Here is a 14,566-nt window from a genome sequence, read left to right as displayed (position 1 = left end):
GGAATCTCTCTAATTGAAACACAGAAAACAACAATAACTCTGTGTGCAGCTATATTTTCAAAAGACTTGACAATAGTCTAAATTTTCCACATGTGTTTGATGACATATTGTGCAGGCATTTAAAATAATACATACAAAGAATTTGTGACAAGAAGAAATACTCAGGCTATGGTATAGAGTGAATAAAAAACAAAACAAATGAGAAAAAATTCATGTTTGGGGTAGATGCCATAAGGAAGCAATTGTATGAAAAAAGAAGAACAAAGCTTGGGTTATGCAGAAAAAAGATTTTTATGAAGTTCTGCTTCCATACAATATTATAAGAATATTTTACTACTGGAAAGTCCTTTTATTCTTAAGCAAATAAACAACAATCAGACAAATCTGGCTTTTACCAAGTAGAAATAGAAGAGCTCTTTTTTAGATGTGGTAAAAAAAAATGAAGAATAAAAAAACAATTACTGATAAACACTGACCCTGACCACTTGAAAGAAGAAAGGACTGCATAAATTAGTCAGTGTGTGAATAACTAAATCTGGACACTCTTACAGAGCTAGAAATGAGATTAGATTTAATTCAGTTAACACTTTCATCTTAAATGAAGACTCTGAAGGTTGAGAGAAAGCTGATTCCTAACAAGCTTTGGTGACTTAGTTCAGATGGACACAGGCCTTCAAATGCCTGGGCAGAGCTGCTTCTCCTCACACCACGGACCTATCACAATACAGCTTGTTGTTCAATCAACTGCATTGATCTTGATGGTTCACCAGGAGAATCTTAGGATAGTAGTAAGTGTCTGCAGTTAATCAGAGGAATTTCTAAGACAGTTTTGAAATAAACATAAGGGAGATGACTGACAATATTATATATGATTAGTTTTAATTGATAAGTGCTTTATCTTATATTTACTACATAAGCTAAAATTACACTTCCATCTAACATAGTGAACTGTAAATTAGAATTAAACACATCAAAATGTTTTAATTGAAAAATTACATATAACTAAAATTTAAAGTATAAAAATATTTTTTGTTATACATATCAATGACACTTTCAAATCACTTTTGAAAATGTATGTCAGTTGGTTAACAGAAATTTTAAAGTAAAATCTTAAATTCTAGGTAAAAAACTATTTGAGTTCAAAACTTGGTTCAGTTACTATAATTTTAATTACTCATAGCTCTCTGGCCTCCGTTTTCTTATTTGTGAAATGAAAGGTGAAATTAAAGGAATACTGATACCTTCAGAAATTCTGTAATTCTAAAACCAATAATTTAGGAAAATACTGCAGATAAGTGTACTTAATACTTTATATTATATGCATAACTTTTAAAATGTTTTAACTTTTTCTTTCAAAAGTCACACTGTGTGGATAAAACTACTGTGTAATTTAAGAAAGTGGAATGCCATTTGTTTTTGCAAATTTACTCATTCATAGGACAAAATATTTTTGACACTTGCTCACTTAGAACACTCTCGTATTCCATAGGATAGATTAAAAGGCTATGAAACTTTTTTTTTCTTTTAAAGATTTTATTTATTTATTTGACAGAGAGAGCGAGAGAGCACAAGCAGGGAGAACAGTAGAGGGAGAGGGAGAAGCAGGCTCCCCGCCAAGCAGGGAGCCCGATGTGGGGCTCGATCCCTGGGCCCTGAGATCATGACCTGAGCCACCCAGGCGCCCCAGGCTATGAAACATTTTAACAAAGAGCATAGTTGACCCAGCTTTTCTCAATTGTGGGGGTTATTTTAAATTAGCAAATAGAAAGATTTTTGTCGTGACTTGAATATTGTTCAGTAATAAGTGTTTGCATAATACTAAAAAACCACATATTGAAAATTTTGTTGGTTATAATTCTGTGTGACCTTTAAATGATTATACATAGAAATGGTATATATAATCTTGCTGTAAATATGAAATATTATTTCAAGTAGTTTTTCTCTGCCAACTTATATTAAGCATGTTTTTTTCAAATATGTAAAATAGCCTGCCTGTCAGCCTCTCTCTCTTCCTCCCTTCTTCTTTTCCTCCTTTATTCCTTGTTCTTTCCTTGCTTCCTTCCTTCCTTCCTTCCTTTCTTCCTTCCATCCTTCCCACCTTCTCCCTTTTTCCTCCCCTTCCTGCCTCCCTCCCTCCCTCCTTTCCTTCCTTCCTTCTCTCCTTTGTTCCATTCTAAGCAACAACAATCAGTCTTCAAATAAAATTTTAGGGACAGTCCTATAGATAAAATAAGAGAAGAGCTGTTTTGGTAAAAATAGGGATTAGAAACTGGAACTCTACAGACTCTCTGTTTTTCCAGTGACTTGTAAAGGCTTCCCCAAAGAACAAGTTGACAAACACTGATTTAAAGCATTCTATAAAAACTCTAAGTAACAGATAATACTTTTAGGGAGTTGAGACTAACCTCTGGAATTCCAAAATCAACATTGTCATTTATTTAAAAAATCACACTGACAAAGAGAGAAGAGAAAAGAAGAAATTAAAGAAATATAATAGTTTATTAATTGTATTTCTCTAAAACATATACAAAGGAGAATGCAGAATCTAAAAAGCGAACCAGGAAAGAGAAGGAGATTTTGATATTTGCCAATTAAAGAAAAGAAATATAGTTAGGTTAAGAATGATGTCTAAGACAATGATACTCAATATGCTGAAACATGATATTAATAAGTTAAAATACATTTGCAACTCACAGAAAATTTAGGATAACTGTTTCATCCATGATTAAAATAAATTTTCACTATACATCAAACTGACTCAATTTAATCAAATTATTTGAGAGAATGTACAAGATAATTGTTTTTCAGAAGTAGTTTCTAGGTTTTATTTAAGAAACTAAGAAAAATATACATGCATATATAATATACATATCTCCACTTGTTACCTAGACTTCCTTAAGGGTCGTAGAATATGAGACAAATAATTTTGCTTTTTTTTAAAACAGCTTGACATCACCATATTTCTACTGTTTCTGTTGTTAATGAAAATTTTAATTTATTATCACAATTTTCATTTTAATTAGTTTAATGTTTTGGACCAACTGGAATGAACAACATCCAAGTATAATGAGATCTACTTTGACTGGGAAAAATGCTCAAGTGGTGGTCAGTACAGACATACTCACTCCAAATGGTCTCACCATTGACCACCGTGCAGAAAAGCTGTATTTCTCAGATGGCAGCCTAGGAAAAATTGAAAGATGTGAATATGATGGATCCCAGAGACATGTAAGTTAACTGAGAATTTCTTGATTATAGATTTAAGCAATTATACTTTTGAAAAAAAAATGTACTTTGTACTTGCCTGAAATATGTGTATCAAGAGATTTCAAAATATGTAATTGTTTGAACAAATTCAGTTGAATATAAAGTTTAAAAGAAAACTAGATAATATTTTTGAAAAACTTGTTCAAGTGCATTTGCTACCATAGAGACAGTCTAACTCTTAAAACTTTATTCTGTGCCCTGATGGTGAAAATATAAATTGGTGCAGTCACTATGGAAAACAGTATGGAGGTTCCTCAAAAAATTAAAAACACAAATACCATATAATCCAGCAGTTCCACTTCTGAGTATTTAAACCAAGAAAACAAAAATACACATTTGAAAAGATATATCCATTCCTATGATGATTGCAGCATTATTTACAATAGGTGAGATGTGGAAGCAACCCAGGTGTCCATCAATAGCCAAATGAATAAAGAAAATATAGTATATTTATATAATTGAATATTATTCAACCATAAAAAAGAATGATGTTTTGCCATTTGTGACAATGTGGGTGGACCTTGAGGCATTCTGCTAAGTGAAATAAGTTAGAAAAAGGCAAATACCTTATGACCTCCCTTATATGTGGAATCATAAAAATCAAACAAGTAAACAAACGAAGCTCATAGATACAGAGAACACACTGGTGGTTACAAGAGGTGGTGGGAGTGGGAGAAATGGGTAAACTGTTTTTTTTTTTCCTTAGCTTAAATAAATTAAATATTTTTTTAACAAAATAAAATAATAGCTATTGGATGAAAATTAGCCATCATCAGTAAAAAAATAATAGTAAAATAAAAATAAAGGCCAATCATTTAATCTTCATAAATTTTAGTTTTCTAATATGCAAATTCTCTACCTAACTTTCAAGGTTATTATGAGGATACAGTACAAAAGTATGTGCCCAAGAACATAGCAGAGAAACTCTAAATGAAGCTATTGGATAATGCTTTTAAAATGGCAGTCAGGAAAATCATTGTCCTGGATGTGGTATTACTTTCTAGTAGGGACTGATACAGAAAATGCTTCCACAGTGCGTTATAGAAATGCTTTATCCACTTCAATTTATTATTATTTTTTATATACCTGCTTTGCTTTTATCCCCACAGTGTATTCTTATGTATGGTAATTATAGTCCCCCTACGTGGTTCAGTCATCAGGTCTCTAATATAACTTAAAAGATTTCTTTTGATACTTAAAAAAATATATGCCTAGTTAAGACTTCAACTCTCCATTTTGCATCCCTGTCTAAACCAGGATACTTTCTGGCTGGCTATAGTATACAATATTGTATTGTATATTTGAAGTTGCTGAAAGAGTAGATTTTAAATATTCTCACCTGCACCACCACACACACACACACACACACACACAAATTCTAACTACGTGAGGTTATGGATGTATTAACTAACCTTATTGTGGTAATCATTTTGCAATATATACAATATCAAATCATCATGTTGTACACTTTAAGCTTACACAATGTTATATGTCAATTATATTTCAATAAAATTGGGGGAAAAAAGATTTCTGTCCTGTAGAAATGCAAATGTTGAGAGGAGAACATTACTTTAAAGGCTATGGTTTTATCCTACCACAGGACACTAACCAATTTTGTCTCAAACTTAGAATTACATATTACTTTTCCTCTACTTTTATCATCAAAAAAAATCTGATTTGGCCCCCAAACTGGGAAAGTATTTCAAAATTTATTACATTTTTACATCCATCTAGATTTCCTTATCTTTGTCTTCATTGTAAAGGAGCAAATCTGTGTCCCACTCATCTGGCTTTTAATAAATATGCATCTGGATAGTTGAATTATAGAAACCATAGGACTGTATAATGCAACAAAGATTTCAAGGTTATATAATCTCTAGTAGCTTCTGCTTCATTCTGTCTTTGAAAAAAAGAAATTCTGTAGAATTCCATTTTAACCAATAGCAATTTTTTTATTTAATAAAAAGCATATTGAATACTGCAGAGATTTTTCTGTTACATAAAGACATAGGATAGAGAAAATGTGTTAACTTTTGACTATAAATACAGTCCAGTCTTGACATAAAACTGTTTTCATTTCTTCTCTGTTTTTTTTTTAATTGAAGTATGGTTGACGTAAAATATTGCATTAATTTTACAGGTACAACATAGTGATTCAACATTTATAGACATTACAAAATGATCAATTAGTTTAGGTACCATCTGTCACCATATAAAATTATTACAACATTATTGACTGTATTCCCTATGCTGTACTTTTAATCCCTGTGACTTATTTACTTTATAACTGGAAGTCTGTACCTCTTAATCCCCTTCATCTATTTTGCCAATTACCTCTGACAATTACAGTTTGCTTCTGTATCTATGAGTCTGTTTTTGTTTTGTCAGTTTATTTTGTATTTTTGGTTCCACATGTAAATGATATCATACAGTATTAGACTTTCTTTGACTTATTTCATGTAACATAATACCCTCTAAATCCATCTATGTTTTCACAAAAGGCAAGGGTTCATTCTTTTTTATGGCTGAGTTAATATTGCAATATATATATTTTACATGTTCTCTATCCATTCATCTATTGATGGGCACTTGGGTTGCTTACACATCTTGGCTATTGTAAATAATGCTACAGTGAACATATGGATATGTATTTCTTTTCAAATTAGACTTTTTGTTTTCTTTGGATAAATACCCAGAAGTGGAATTACTGAATTAAATGGCATTTCTATTTTTAGTTTTCTAAGGAAATTCCATACTGTTTTCTGTAGTGGCTGCACCAATTTATATTCTCACCATCAGCAGATGACCATTCCCATTTCTCCACATCCTTGCCAACACTTGTTATTTCTTGTTTTTTTGATACTAGCCATTCTGGCAGGTATAAGCTGATATGTCATTGTGGTTTTGATTTGCATTTCCCTAATGATTAGTGATGTTGAGCATCTTTTCTTGTATGTGTTGGCCATCTGCACGTTCTTCAGAAAAATCTCTGTTCAGGGTCCTCTTGCTCATTTTTAATTGAATTGAATATTTCATTGAGGATTTGTGCATGTATGTTTATGAAGAAAAGATATTAGCATGTAATTTTCTTTTTTTGCAGTGCCTTTGTCTCGTTTTGGTATCAGGGTAATGCTGGCTCTATAGAATAAATTTGGAAACATCCCTTTCTCTTTAACTTTTTGGAATAATTTGAGAAGAATAGGTATTATCTCTTCTTCATATGTTTAGTAAAATTGTTTTTTGGGAGGTTTTTTATTACTGATTCAATTTCATTGCTAGTAATCATTCTGTTCACATTTTCAATTTTTTTTTTTTTTCCTGATTCAGTCTTGGAAGATTGTATGTTTCTAGGAATTTATCCTTTTCTTCTAGGTTATCCAACTTGTTGGCATACAGTTGTTCCTAGTAGTCTCCTACAATCGTTTGTATTTCTTTTTTTTTTTTTTTGACTTTATTTATTCATTTGACAGAGAGAAAGAGGGAGAGCACATGTAGGCAGAGCATCAGGGAGAGGCAGAGGGAGAAGCAGGCTCCGTGCTGAGCAGGGAGCCCGATGTGGGACTCGTTCCCAGGACCTGGGATCATGACCTGAGTTGAAAGCAGAGGCTTAACCGACTGAGCCACCCAGGAGCCCTGAATCCTTTGTATTTCTGTGTTGTCAGTTGTAGCTTCTACGCTTTGATTTCAGATTTTATGTATTTGGGTCTCCTCTTGTTTGTTTGTTTTTTCTTAATGAATTTGGCTAAAGTTTATCAATTTTATTTATCCTTTTAAAGAACCTTATTTTAGTTTTATTGATCTTTTCTATTTTTTTGTCTTTATATTTCGTTTATTTTTGCTCTGATCTTTATTATTTCCTTCCTTTTACTAACTTTGGGCTATGTTTGTTCTTTTTTTCTTTCTATGAGGTGTAAGGTTAGATTGTTTTTTGAGGTTTTTCTTGTTTCTTGAGGTAGGATTGTATCACTATAAACTTCCCTCTTAGAACTTGTTTTGCTGGGTTCCATAGATTTTACAGTATTTTGTGTCCAATTTTATTTTTCCCATGTATTTTTTTATTTCCTTTTTGATTTCTTCATCGACTCACTTGCTTTTAGTAGCATGTTGTTTAATAACTACATTTCTGTGATTTTTAGTTTTCTTCTTGTAACTAATTTCTAGTTTCATACTGTTGTGATAGGGAAAAAAACTTCTTCTTAAACTCACTGAGACTTGTTTTGTGGCCTAACATGTGACCTATCCTAGAGAGTGTTCCATGTGCACTTGAAAACATGTATTCAGCAGTTTTGGGATGGAATGTTCTGTATATATCTATTAAGTCCATCTAGTCTAATGTGTGGCTTAAGGCTAATATTTCCTTATTGATTTTCTTTCTGGATATTCTATTCATTGATGTATCTGGGGTGTTATAGTCTCCTACTATGGTTGTATTACTATCAGTTTCTCTTTATGTCTGTTAATATTTGCTCTATATATTTAGGTACTCTAATGTTGGGTGCATAGATATTTAAAATTGATGTATTCTCTTGTTGGATTGATCCCTTTATCATTATGTCATTGTCATGCCCTCTTTGTCTCTTGTTATAGTCTGTTTTAAAGTCTGGGTTTTTTTTTGTCCTATTTGTTTTGTTTTGTTTTTTTGATTTAAATATTGCTGCCGCAGATTTCTTTTTACTTCCATTTGCCTGGAATATCTCTTTCTATCCTTTTACTGTCAGTCTGTATGCCTGTAGGTGTAAAGTGACTATCTTGTAGACAACATAGACATGGAACTTTTCTTTTTTAATTCATTCAGCTTTGTCTTTTGTAAGGCAGCTGTGCTCACCACTGTACCACCAATGCCACCCATCCTATGTCTTTTGATTGGATCATTTAGTACATTTACATTTAAAGTAATTACTGATAGGTATGTATAGTGTCAGTTTGTTAATTGTTTTTAAGATGTTTTTTGAAGTTCTCTTCTCTTCTCTTGCTCTCTTCCATTATGACTGACGACCTTCTTTAGTGTCATGTTTTGATTACTTTCTCTTTATTTTTTGCATAATTATACAATTTCTTCATTTGTGGTTACAATGGCATTCATATATATTGCAATATTTATATATAATATATATTTATTTATAAATAATTATAAATTTTAAATTAAATATATATTATTTATACATATTTATAAATATATCTTTATATAATCAGTCTACTTTAAGTTGATGGTCACCTAAGTTCAGACATGTTTTAGGGCTTTTAGAAAAGCCCTAAAGTTTTACTACCCAACCATGTTTTATGCTTTTGAGGTCATACTTGATATTTTTAAATTTTGTGTATTCTTTAATTGTTGTTGATACAGTTGATTTTATTCCTTTTGTCATTTATCCTTCATATTAGCTTTATAAGTGGATGATCTACTACTTTTATTATACGTTTGCTTTTACTAAGAGGGTTTTTTTTTTTCTTTTATAATTTTCTTACTTCTAATTATGGCCATTTCTTTTCTGTTTGAAGAAATCCCTTTGAAATTTTTTATAAGGCCAATTTAGTTGTGATCAACTCCTTTAACTTTGTTTGTCTGAGAAACTCTTTATCTCTTCTTCAATTCTGAATTAAAATCTTGCCAGATAGAGTATTTTTGGTTGCAAATTTTTTCTTTTAGCGCTTTGAATTTATTGGGCCACTCTCTTCTGCTTGTAAATTTTCTCCTGAAAAATTAGCTGATAGTCTTATGAGGGTTCCCTTGTGTATAAGTAGTTGCTTTTGTCTTCCTGCTTTTAAGATTCTCCATTTTTAAATTTTGACATTTTAATTATAATGTGTCTCAGTGTAGACTTTTTCAGGTTCATTTTGTTGGGAACTCTCTGATTCCTGAACCCTAGAAGTCTGTTTCCTTCCCCACATTAGGAAAGTTTTAGTTATTATTTCTTCAAATAAATTTTCTGCACCTTTCTTTCTCTTTTTTCCTTCTGAGACTCCTGCAAGCACTTAATGTTGTTACAGAGATCCCTTAAACTATCCACATGTTTTAATTTTTTTTTTTTTATTTTGGCTGATCAGCCTGCATGATTTCACTACCCTGTTTTCCAGATTGCTGATCTGTTCTTCTGCATCATCTAATCTGCTGTTGATTTCTTCTAGCATACTTTTTTAAATTTCAGTTGTATTTTTCAGCTCTTATATCTAAAAGCACATTATCTATCTCTCTGTTAAAGTTCTCATCATCCTCATCCATTCTTCTCTTGTGTTCTGTGAGTGTCTTTATGAACATTACTTTGAACTCTTTAGCAGATAAGTTGCTTATTCCATTTTGGTTAGGTTTTGTTTGTTTGTTTCTTGCTTTGTTTTGTTTTTTCCTCTGAGGTTTCTTCTTTTTCTTTAATTTGGAACATGTTCCTCTCTCTCTTCATTTTGCCTAACTCTCTGTTAGGGTGGAGCTGTACCTCCTAGTCTTGAAAGTAGTGGTCTTATGCAGAAGGTATCCTGTGGGGTCCAGAAGAATACCCCCCATCGTCACCAGAACCAAGTGCTCCAGTGGTGCCCCTGTGTGCCCTTCTGTTGTGTCTGGAATGAGACTGCTGTGGGCAGGAGTTGTCTCCTGAACCCCACACCCTAGGGTGGGAGCCACTTGGGCGTAGCACGAGTCCAGGCTAAGGCCACTTGCAGGATGCCACAGGTGAGAGCTTCTTTGAAGGGATGCTGGTCCCGGCCAGTGCTACCTGCTGGATAAGGCTGCTCACTAAATGTGGTGCAGTGGGAGACACTTTGCAGGTAGGGTGTGCTGACTTGGCCATCTCTCTTTCTGTTTTAATGCAAATTAGGTGGAACCAGGATTTAGATGACTCAATCTTTCATTATCGCATCTATCTTAATTTCATAAAAATTATTTTAATAAAGATCCTCACAAAAAAAAGAAGAACCTCGAAACTTCAGGCCAATGCAAAAATGCTTAACAGCTTATTTACAAAATTGTCCCTTCCTCTACTTCCTTCCCAAAGCCATAAAACCTCCAAATAATATTACTCCCCCATAATCCCTCCTTAATGACAGAGTGATTGTCTTTCAAGATAATGATTTTTTAGGTCTGTGTCACACATTCCATACTTGAAGATAAATTGAACAGTGTTTTCTTTTAATGTAATAAGTGGAAGAAGGCTGATCTCTGTGAGTGGGTGGATTTTATTTTTTTCTTTTTCTTTTGAAAGGCTGTGTAACAGACTGGTGAGTTCCAAGGCAAATCTAGATACTAGCACTTAACTCATGAAACTGTTCCTAAAGCCTCATTTATAAAAGAGCCCTCTGTGTATGAATTTAGGGTCTACAGAATAAGAAAAGATTGCAGATCAAGTAATAATTGTAATTCTGTTCTGAATGTATGATATGACCTCAAAATATTAAGAATTATAATTGAAATGTCAAAAACTTATTTTGGTATTGTTAGCCACCTTTGAATGAACCTATATTTTATCTGGTTAACTAGATTTGAGGACAGGGGTCATCTTTTCTACATCTTTGAATTCACAGTGACTTCTGTTTTCACAAAATTAGAGAACAGTATTTGTATTGATTTTAGCTTATATTTGTTTTTATACCTAATAATGAACACATGAACATTCCCCACCTCAACATCTCTGCCAGATGATTGTTAAAGCACACCTTGAACATATTCTTTTTTATTTCACTGGAGGTACTTGATGAGATAACTTATTTTAGTTTTAAGCATCTTTTTTCCTTTTTGAGACAAAATTTATTTATGAATTTGGTTTTTAGGTCTCAATTTAGGCTTCTGAAATAAACTTGAACAAACCAGTTTTTTTCTCTCTCTCTGCAGTGCTTCAAATACATAGTGAGAATTGTCATTTTCTCTTTATAGTCATTACCACTTTGATTGAGTTAATTTACTTTGTATAATACTTTTGCATACAAAAGACATGGTGCAATTCTCCATGCAATTAAGGAAACAGTTAAGATCTGACCTTTCTAGGGCGCCTGGGTGGCTCAGTCATTAAGTGTCTACCTTCGGCTCAGGTCATGATCCCAGGGTCCTGCGATCGAGCCCCGCATCGGGCTCCCTGCTCTGCCGGAGGCCTGCTTCTCCCTCTCCCACTCCCCCTGCTTGTGTTCCTTCTCTTGCTGTCTCTGTCAGATAAATAAATAAAATCTTAAAAAAAAATATCTGACCTTTCTATAGGTGTCACATGGATTTAGGAATAGAGTTAACTTTACCAAAAAAAAAGGGGTATTCTCTATGCTTTTATTTATTTTAATAATGGTATAGTCTAAGAAAATTGCTTGGTTATATGGCCCTCTCTGGTGACCTGACCATTATAATTTGAAATGCAAAGAAAACACTGAAATCCTTTTTTAATGGGTAGATATAATCCATCCTCCAATAATACATAAGACTCAATTTTTATTACCTTCAATCTATGTTCTGTTACTTTATCATGTTCATTGGATAAAGGTATGTGTATGGGTCCAAAGTTACCTTATTATTTTGCCAGTTATCAGAATTCTGTGGTTGCTATGCCATAGTGTTCATGGTCAGTGCCATGAAATTACCACTCATTTCTATATATTAGCCACTGTCTCTTATGTTTTAATCATTATTTTGTAAACAGAATATGAGTTATTTGTTCTTAAATGCCATTTTTTTTAATTGACTTAAATTTCTGGATACCTATTATACTTTTAAGCCTATTTTCTTGATTAATTACCTGTTTTATAATAATCTATTACTAAGATAACCATAGAACTATGAGACTGAGAGTATAAGTGAAAGCTAGGTCATCTCCTAATATCTTTAGGAAAGGTTAAAGATGCAATCTGGCTTAAGTTTAAAGATTTAATAACAAGATATTTCCCTTGGAAGAAAAGAAATTATATTTATTCTGAAAAAAAATTCTAGGAGTATATAGCATAATGCTATAGAAGTCTTAGAAAACTCCAAAAATGCTTTTGTTACATGATGACTGTTGAAAAAGCAGAACAATTTTTCTGATATCCTATCCACTTAGGATTTTTGCTTTTCCCACTTATATCTTTTTTTATTTTTTTTTTATTTTTTTAAAGATTTTATTTATTTATTTGAGAGAGAATGAGATAGAGAGAGAGAGCATGAGGGGGGGGGAGGGTCAATGGGAGAAGCAGACTCCCTGCTGAGCAAGGAGCCCGATGCAGGACTCGATCCCGGGACTCCAGGATCATGACCTGAGCCGAAGGCAGTCGCTTAACCAACTGAGCCACCCAGGCGCCCCCCACTTATATCTTTTTAACTAACTTATATGTAAAAAAGTGTGACCAGTATCAATTCTTAATTTGTCATGTGCCTGTGCAGTTGAATTGGAGCCCTAGAAATCAAAGAATACATTTTAGAGAAGATTTCTTCTTAGATCCTCACAGAAGCTAAGTGCTCCTTATCTGAAAAATTCCTGCGTAGCTAGTTGAGTTCATTCTAATCTTCTATTGATCGGTCTGTGTCAGGCCCGTGTGTGAGTGTATGTATGTGTGTGTGTTTCCTATTATCTTCATTCCTCACTCCCGTTTTGTTCCCCTAGGGCAACCATACTATTGTAATTGATATATTTCCTTAGAATTTGTATATGGTTTTTTCAAACAGGTCAGCAAACCAACATAATGAATTTTATTTTTTATAGTTTGGCATGCATTGTAAAAGGCACTGCAGAAATGTGTGACAGGGGAGAACCATACAATTAAAAAGAATGATATTTAGGAAGTAAAGTTATGAAGGTTTAAAGATTCTATGAAAGACTTAGATGCTGACCATGAAATATAAGAAGAGAAAAAATACTGTTCAACTTATAAAGTCAAGAAGGGCTGAGACAAAGCAAAATTAACAAGTGGCAAGAGAAATAATAATCTCAGAAAAGATCATTTCCTTTACATGGTTGTGTGTGGGTTTTGTTTTTGTTTTGTTTTTTTTTTAATTTTGGGTGAAACAGATGACAGTAGAGAAGAAATACAGTAGAGAGAGAGAAAAAGAGAAAGAGATATCAAATATTCCCAGGGGAGCTGACTAATTAAAAAGAAGTTTGATGTTACGGTTTGAATTATTTGAGAGTGTATCTTCTTTAATGAGAAGGAAGCAACCTATATATAGCTAATTTATAAAGTTTGGAGAGATTCTTTTTTTAAAAATATGTTTTAACTTTTCGAATTTAGTTATCTACTAATATTTAGCTTAACAAATCCATTCATAGGTTTAATTTCTTCTATCAAACTCACGTTTTAATATTCGATTTTATCTTAGGGTGAGGTCATAATAAAATAGAAGCACACATGGTTTAAATATGACTTGTACTTATAAAAATGTAATAATTTCTTGGGTTTTTCTAATTTTAAATACCACATTAACTTGTGTGGAGGTTCTACCTGCATATTTATTGAGAAAAACATTCTCTGCTTAACAATATATAATTTAATCCTCCTGGCTGATCTGGTTATTAGAACCCCCCCCTGCCAAAAAAAAGAAAGAAAAAGGAGAAAAAAAAAACAGACAATAATTTCATTGTGTTTCATATTTATTTCTGCTCTGTATCTGTCATTTTTGTTGTTCCAGTGGCTGAAACAATAACTAATACTGACAGGGGCTAAGACAAGGTGATTATAGCCTTTCTCCCTGCAGTTACACTGTAAGTGTTAATCATTTCTTAGGAAGGCATCAGCTAGCTACCTGAGTGGCACAGACCTTTCCAAGAGAGATGTTGTTCATGTTCCTAGAAATTGCAATTGATGATGTTTCTTATTTTTGACACTCTTTTAGAAACTTTGTGCAAAGTTTTTTTTGTTTTGTTTTGTTTTGTTTTGTTTTTTTGTTTTTCAGAGTATATTCCCAGACAAAAATAGTAAGTCCTAAGATTTATCTTTAGAATGAGAAGGATATGGGATAATCTTCCTCCTAGACAAACACACTCTGAGATGATATGAACTCTCTTGAGTAAAAATAAGAAAACAAGTTTTTAAAAAATACTAGTCAATTATAAGTAATAAGGATATTAGATACCTTAATTTTTTATAGCACCAAATATTTCTTTTCTACTTATAGAATCAGTTATTTCATTCCATAAATGAATAAAGACATCTATCTTCTTTCTTTCTTTCTCTTTCTTCCTTTCTTTTTCTTTTTCTTTCTTTCTTTCTTTCTTTCTTTCTTTCTTTCTTTCTTTCTTTCTTTCTTTCTTTCTTCTTTCTTTCTTTCTTCTTTCTTTCTTCTTTCTTTCTTTCTTTCTTTCTTTCTTTCTTTCTTTCTTTCTTTCTTTCTTTCTTTCTTTCTTTCTTTCTTTCTTTCTTTCTT

The 14,566-nt window shown here is 32.5% G+C and overlaps 1 protein-coding gene across 1 annotated transcript in view; it reads left to right on the top strand.

The window, feature by feature from the left end:
• The window catches only part of LRP1B (LDL receptor related protein 1B), a 1,499,204-nt gene that overhangs the window by 1,147,318 nt on the left and 337,320 nt on the right, over nt 1-14,566 (top strand). The window contains exon 43 of the mRNA XM_044913608.1: nt 3,024-3,228. Coding sequence (XP_044769543.1) covers nt 3,024-3,228 — 205 coding nt within the window. The remainder of the gene's footprint in view (nt 1-3,023; nt 3,229-14,566) is intronic.

Source organism: Neomonachus schauinslandi, chromosome 3, assembly GCF_002201575.2.
Source record: "Neomonachus schauinslandi chromosome 3, ASM220157v2, whole genome shotgun sequence".
NCBI classification, from domain to species: domain Eukaryota; kingdom Metazoa; phylum Chordata; class Mammalia; order Carnivora; family Phocidae; genus Neomonachus; species Neomonachus schauinslandi.
This window is presented reverse-complemented; position numbering and strand designations above follow the sequence as displayed.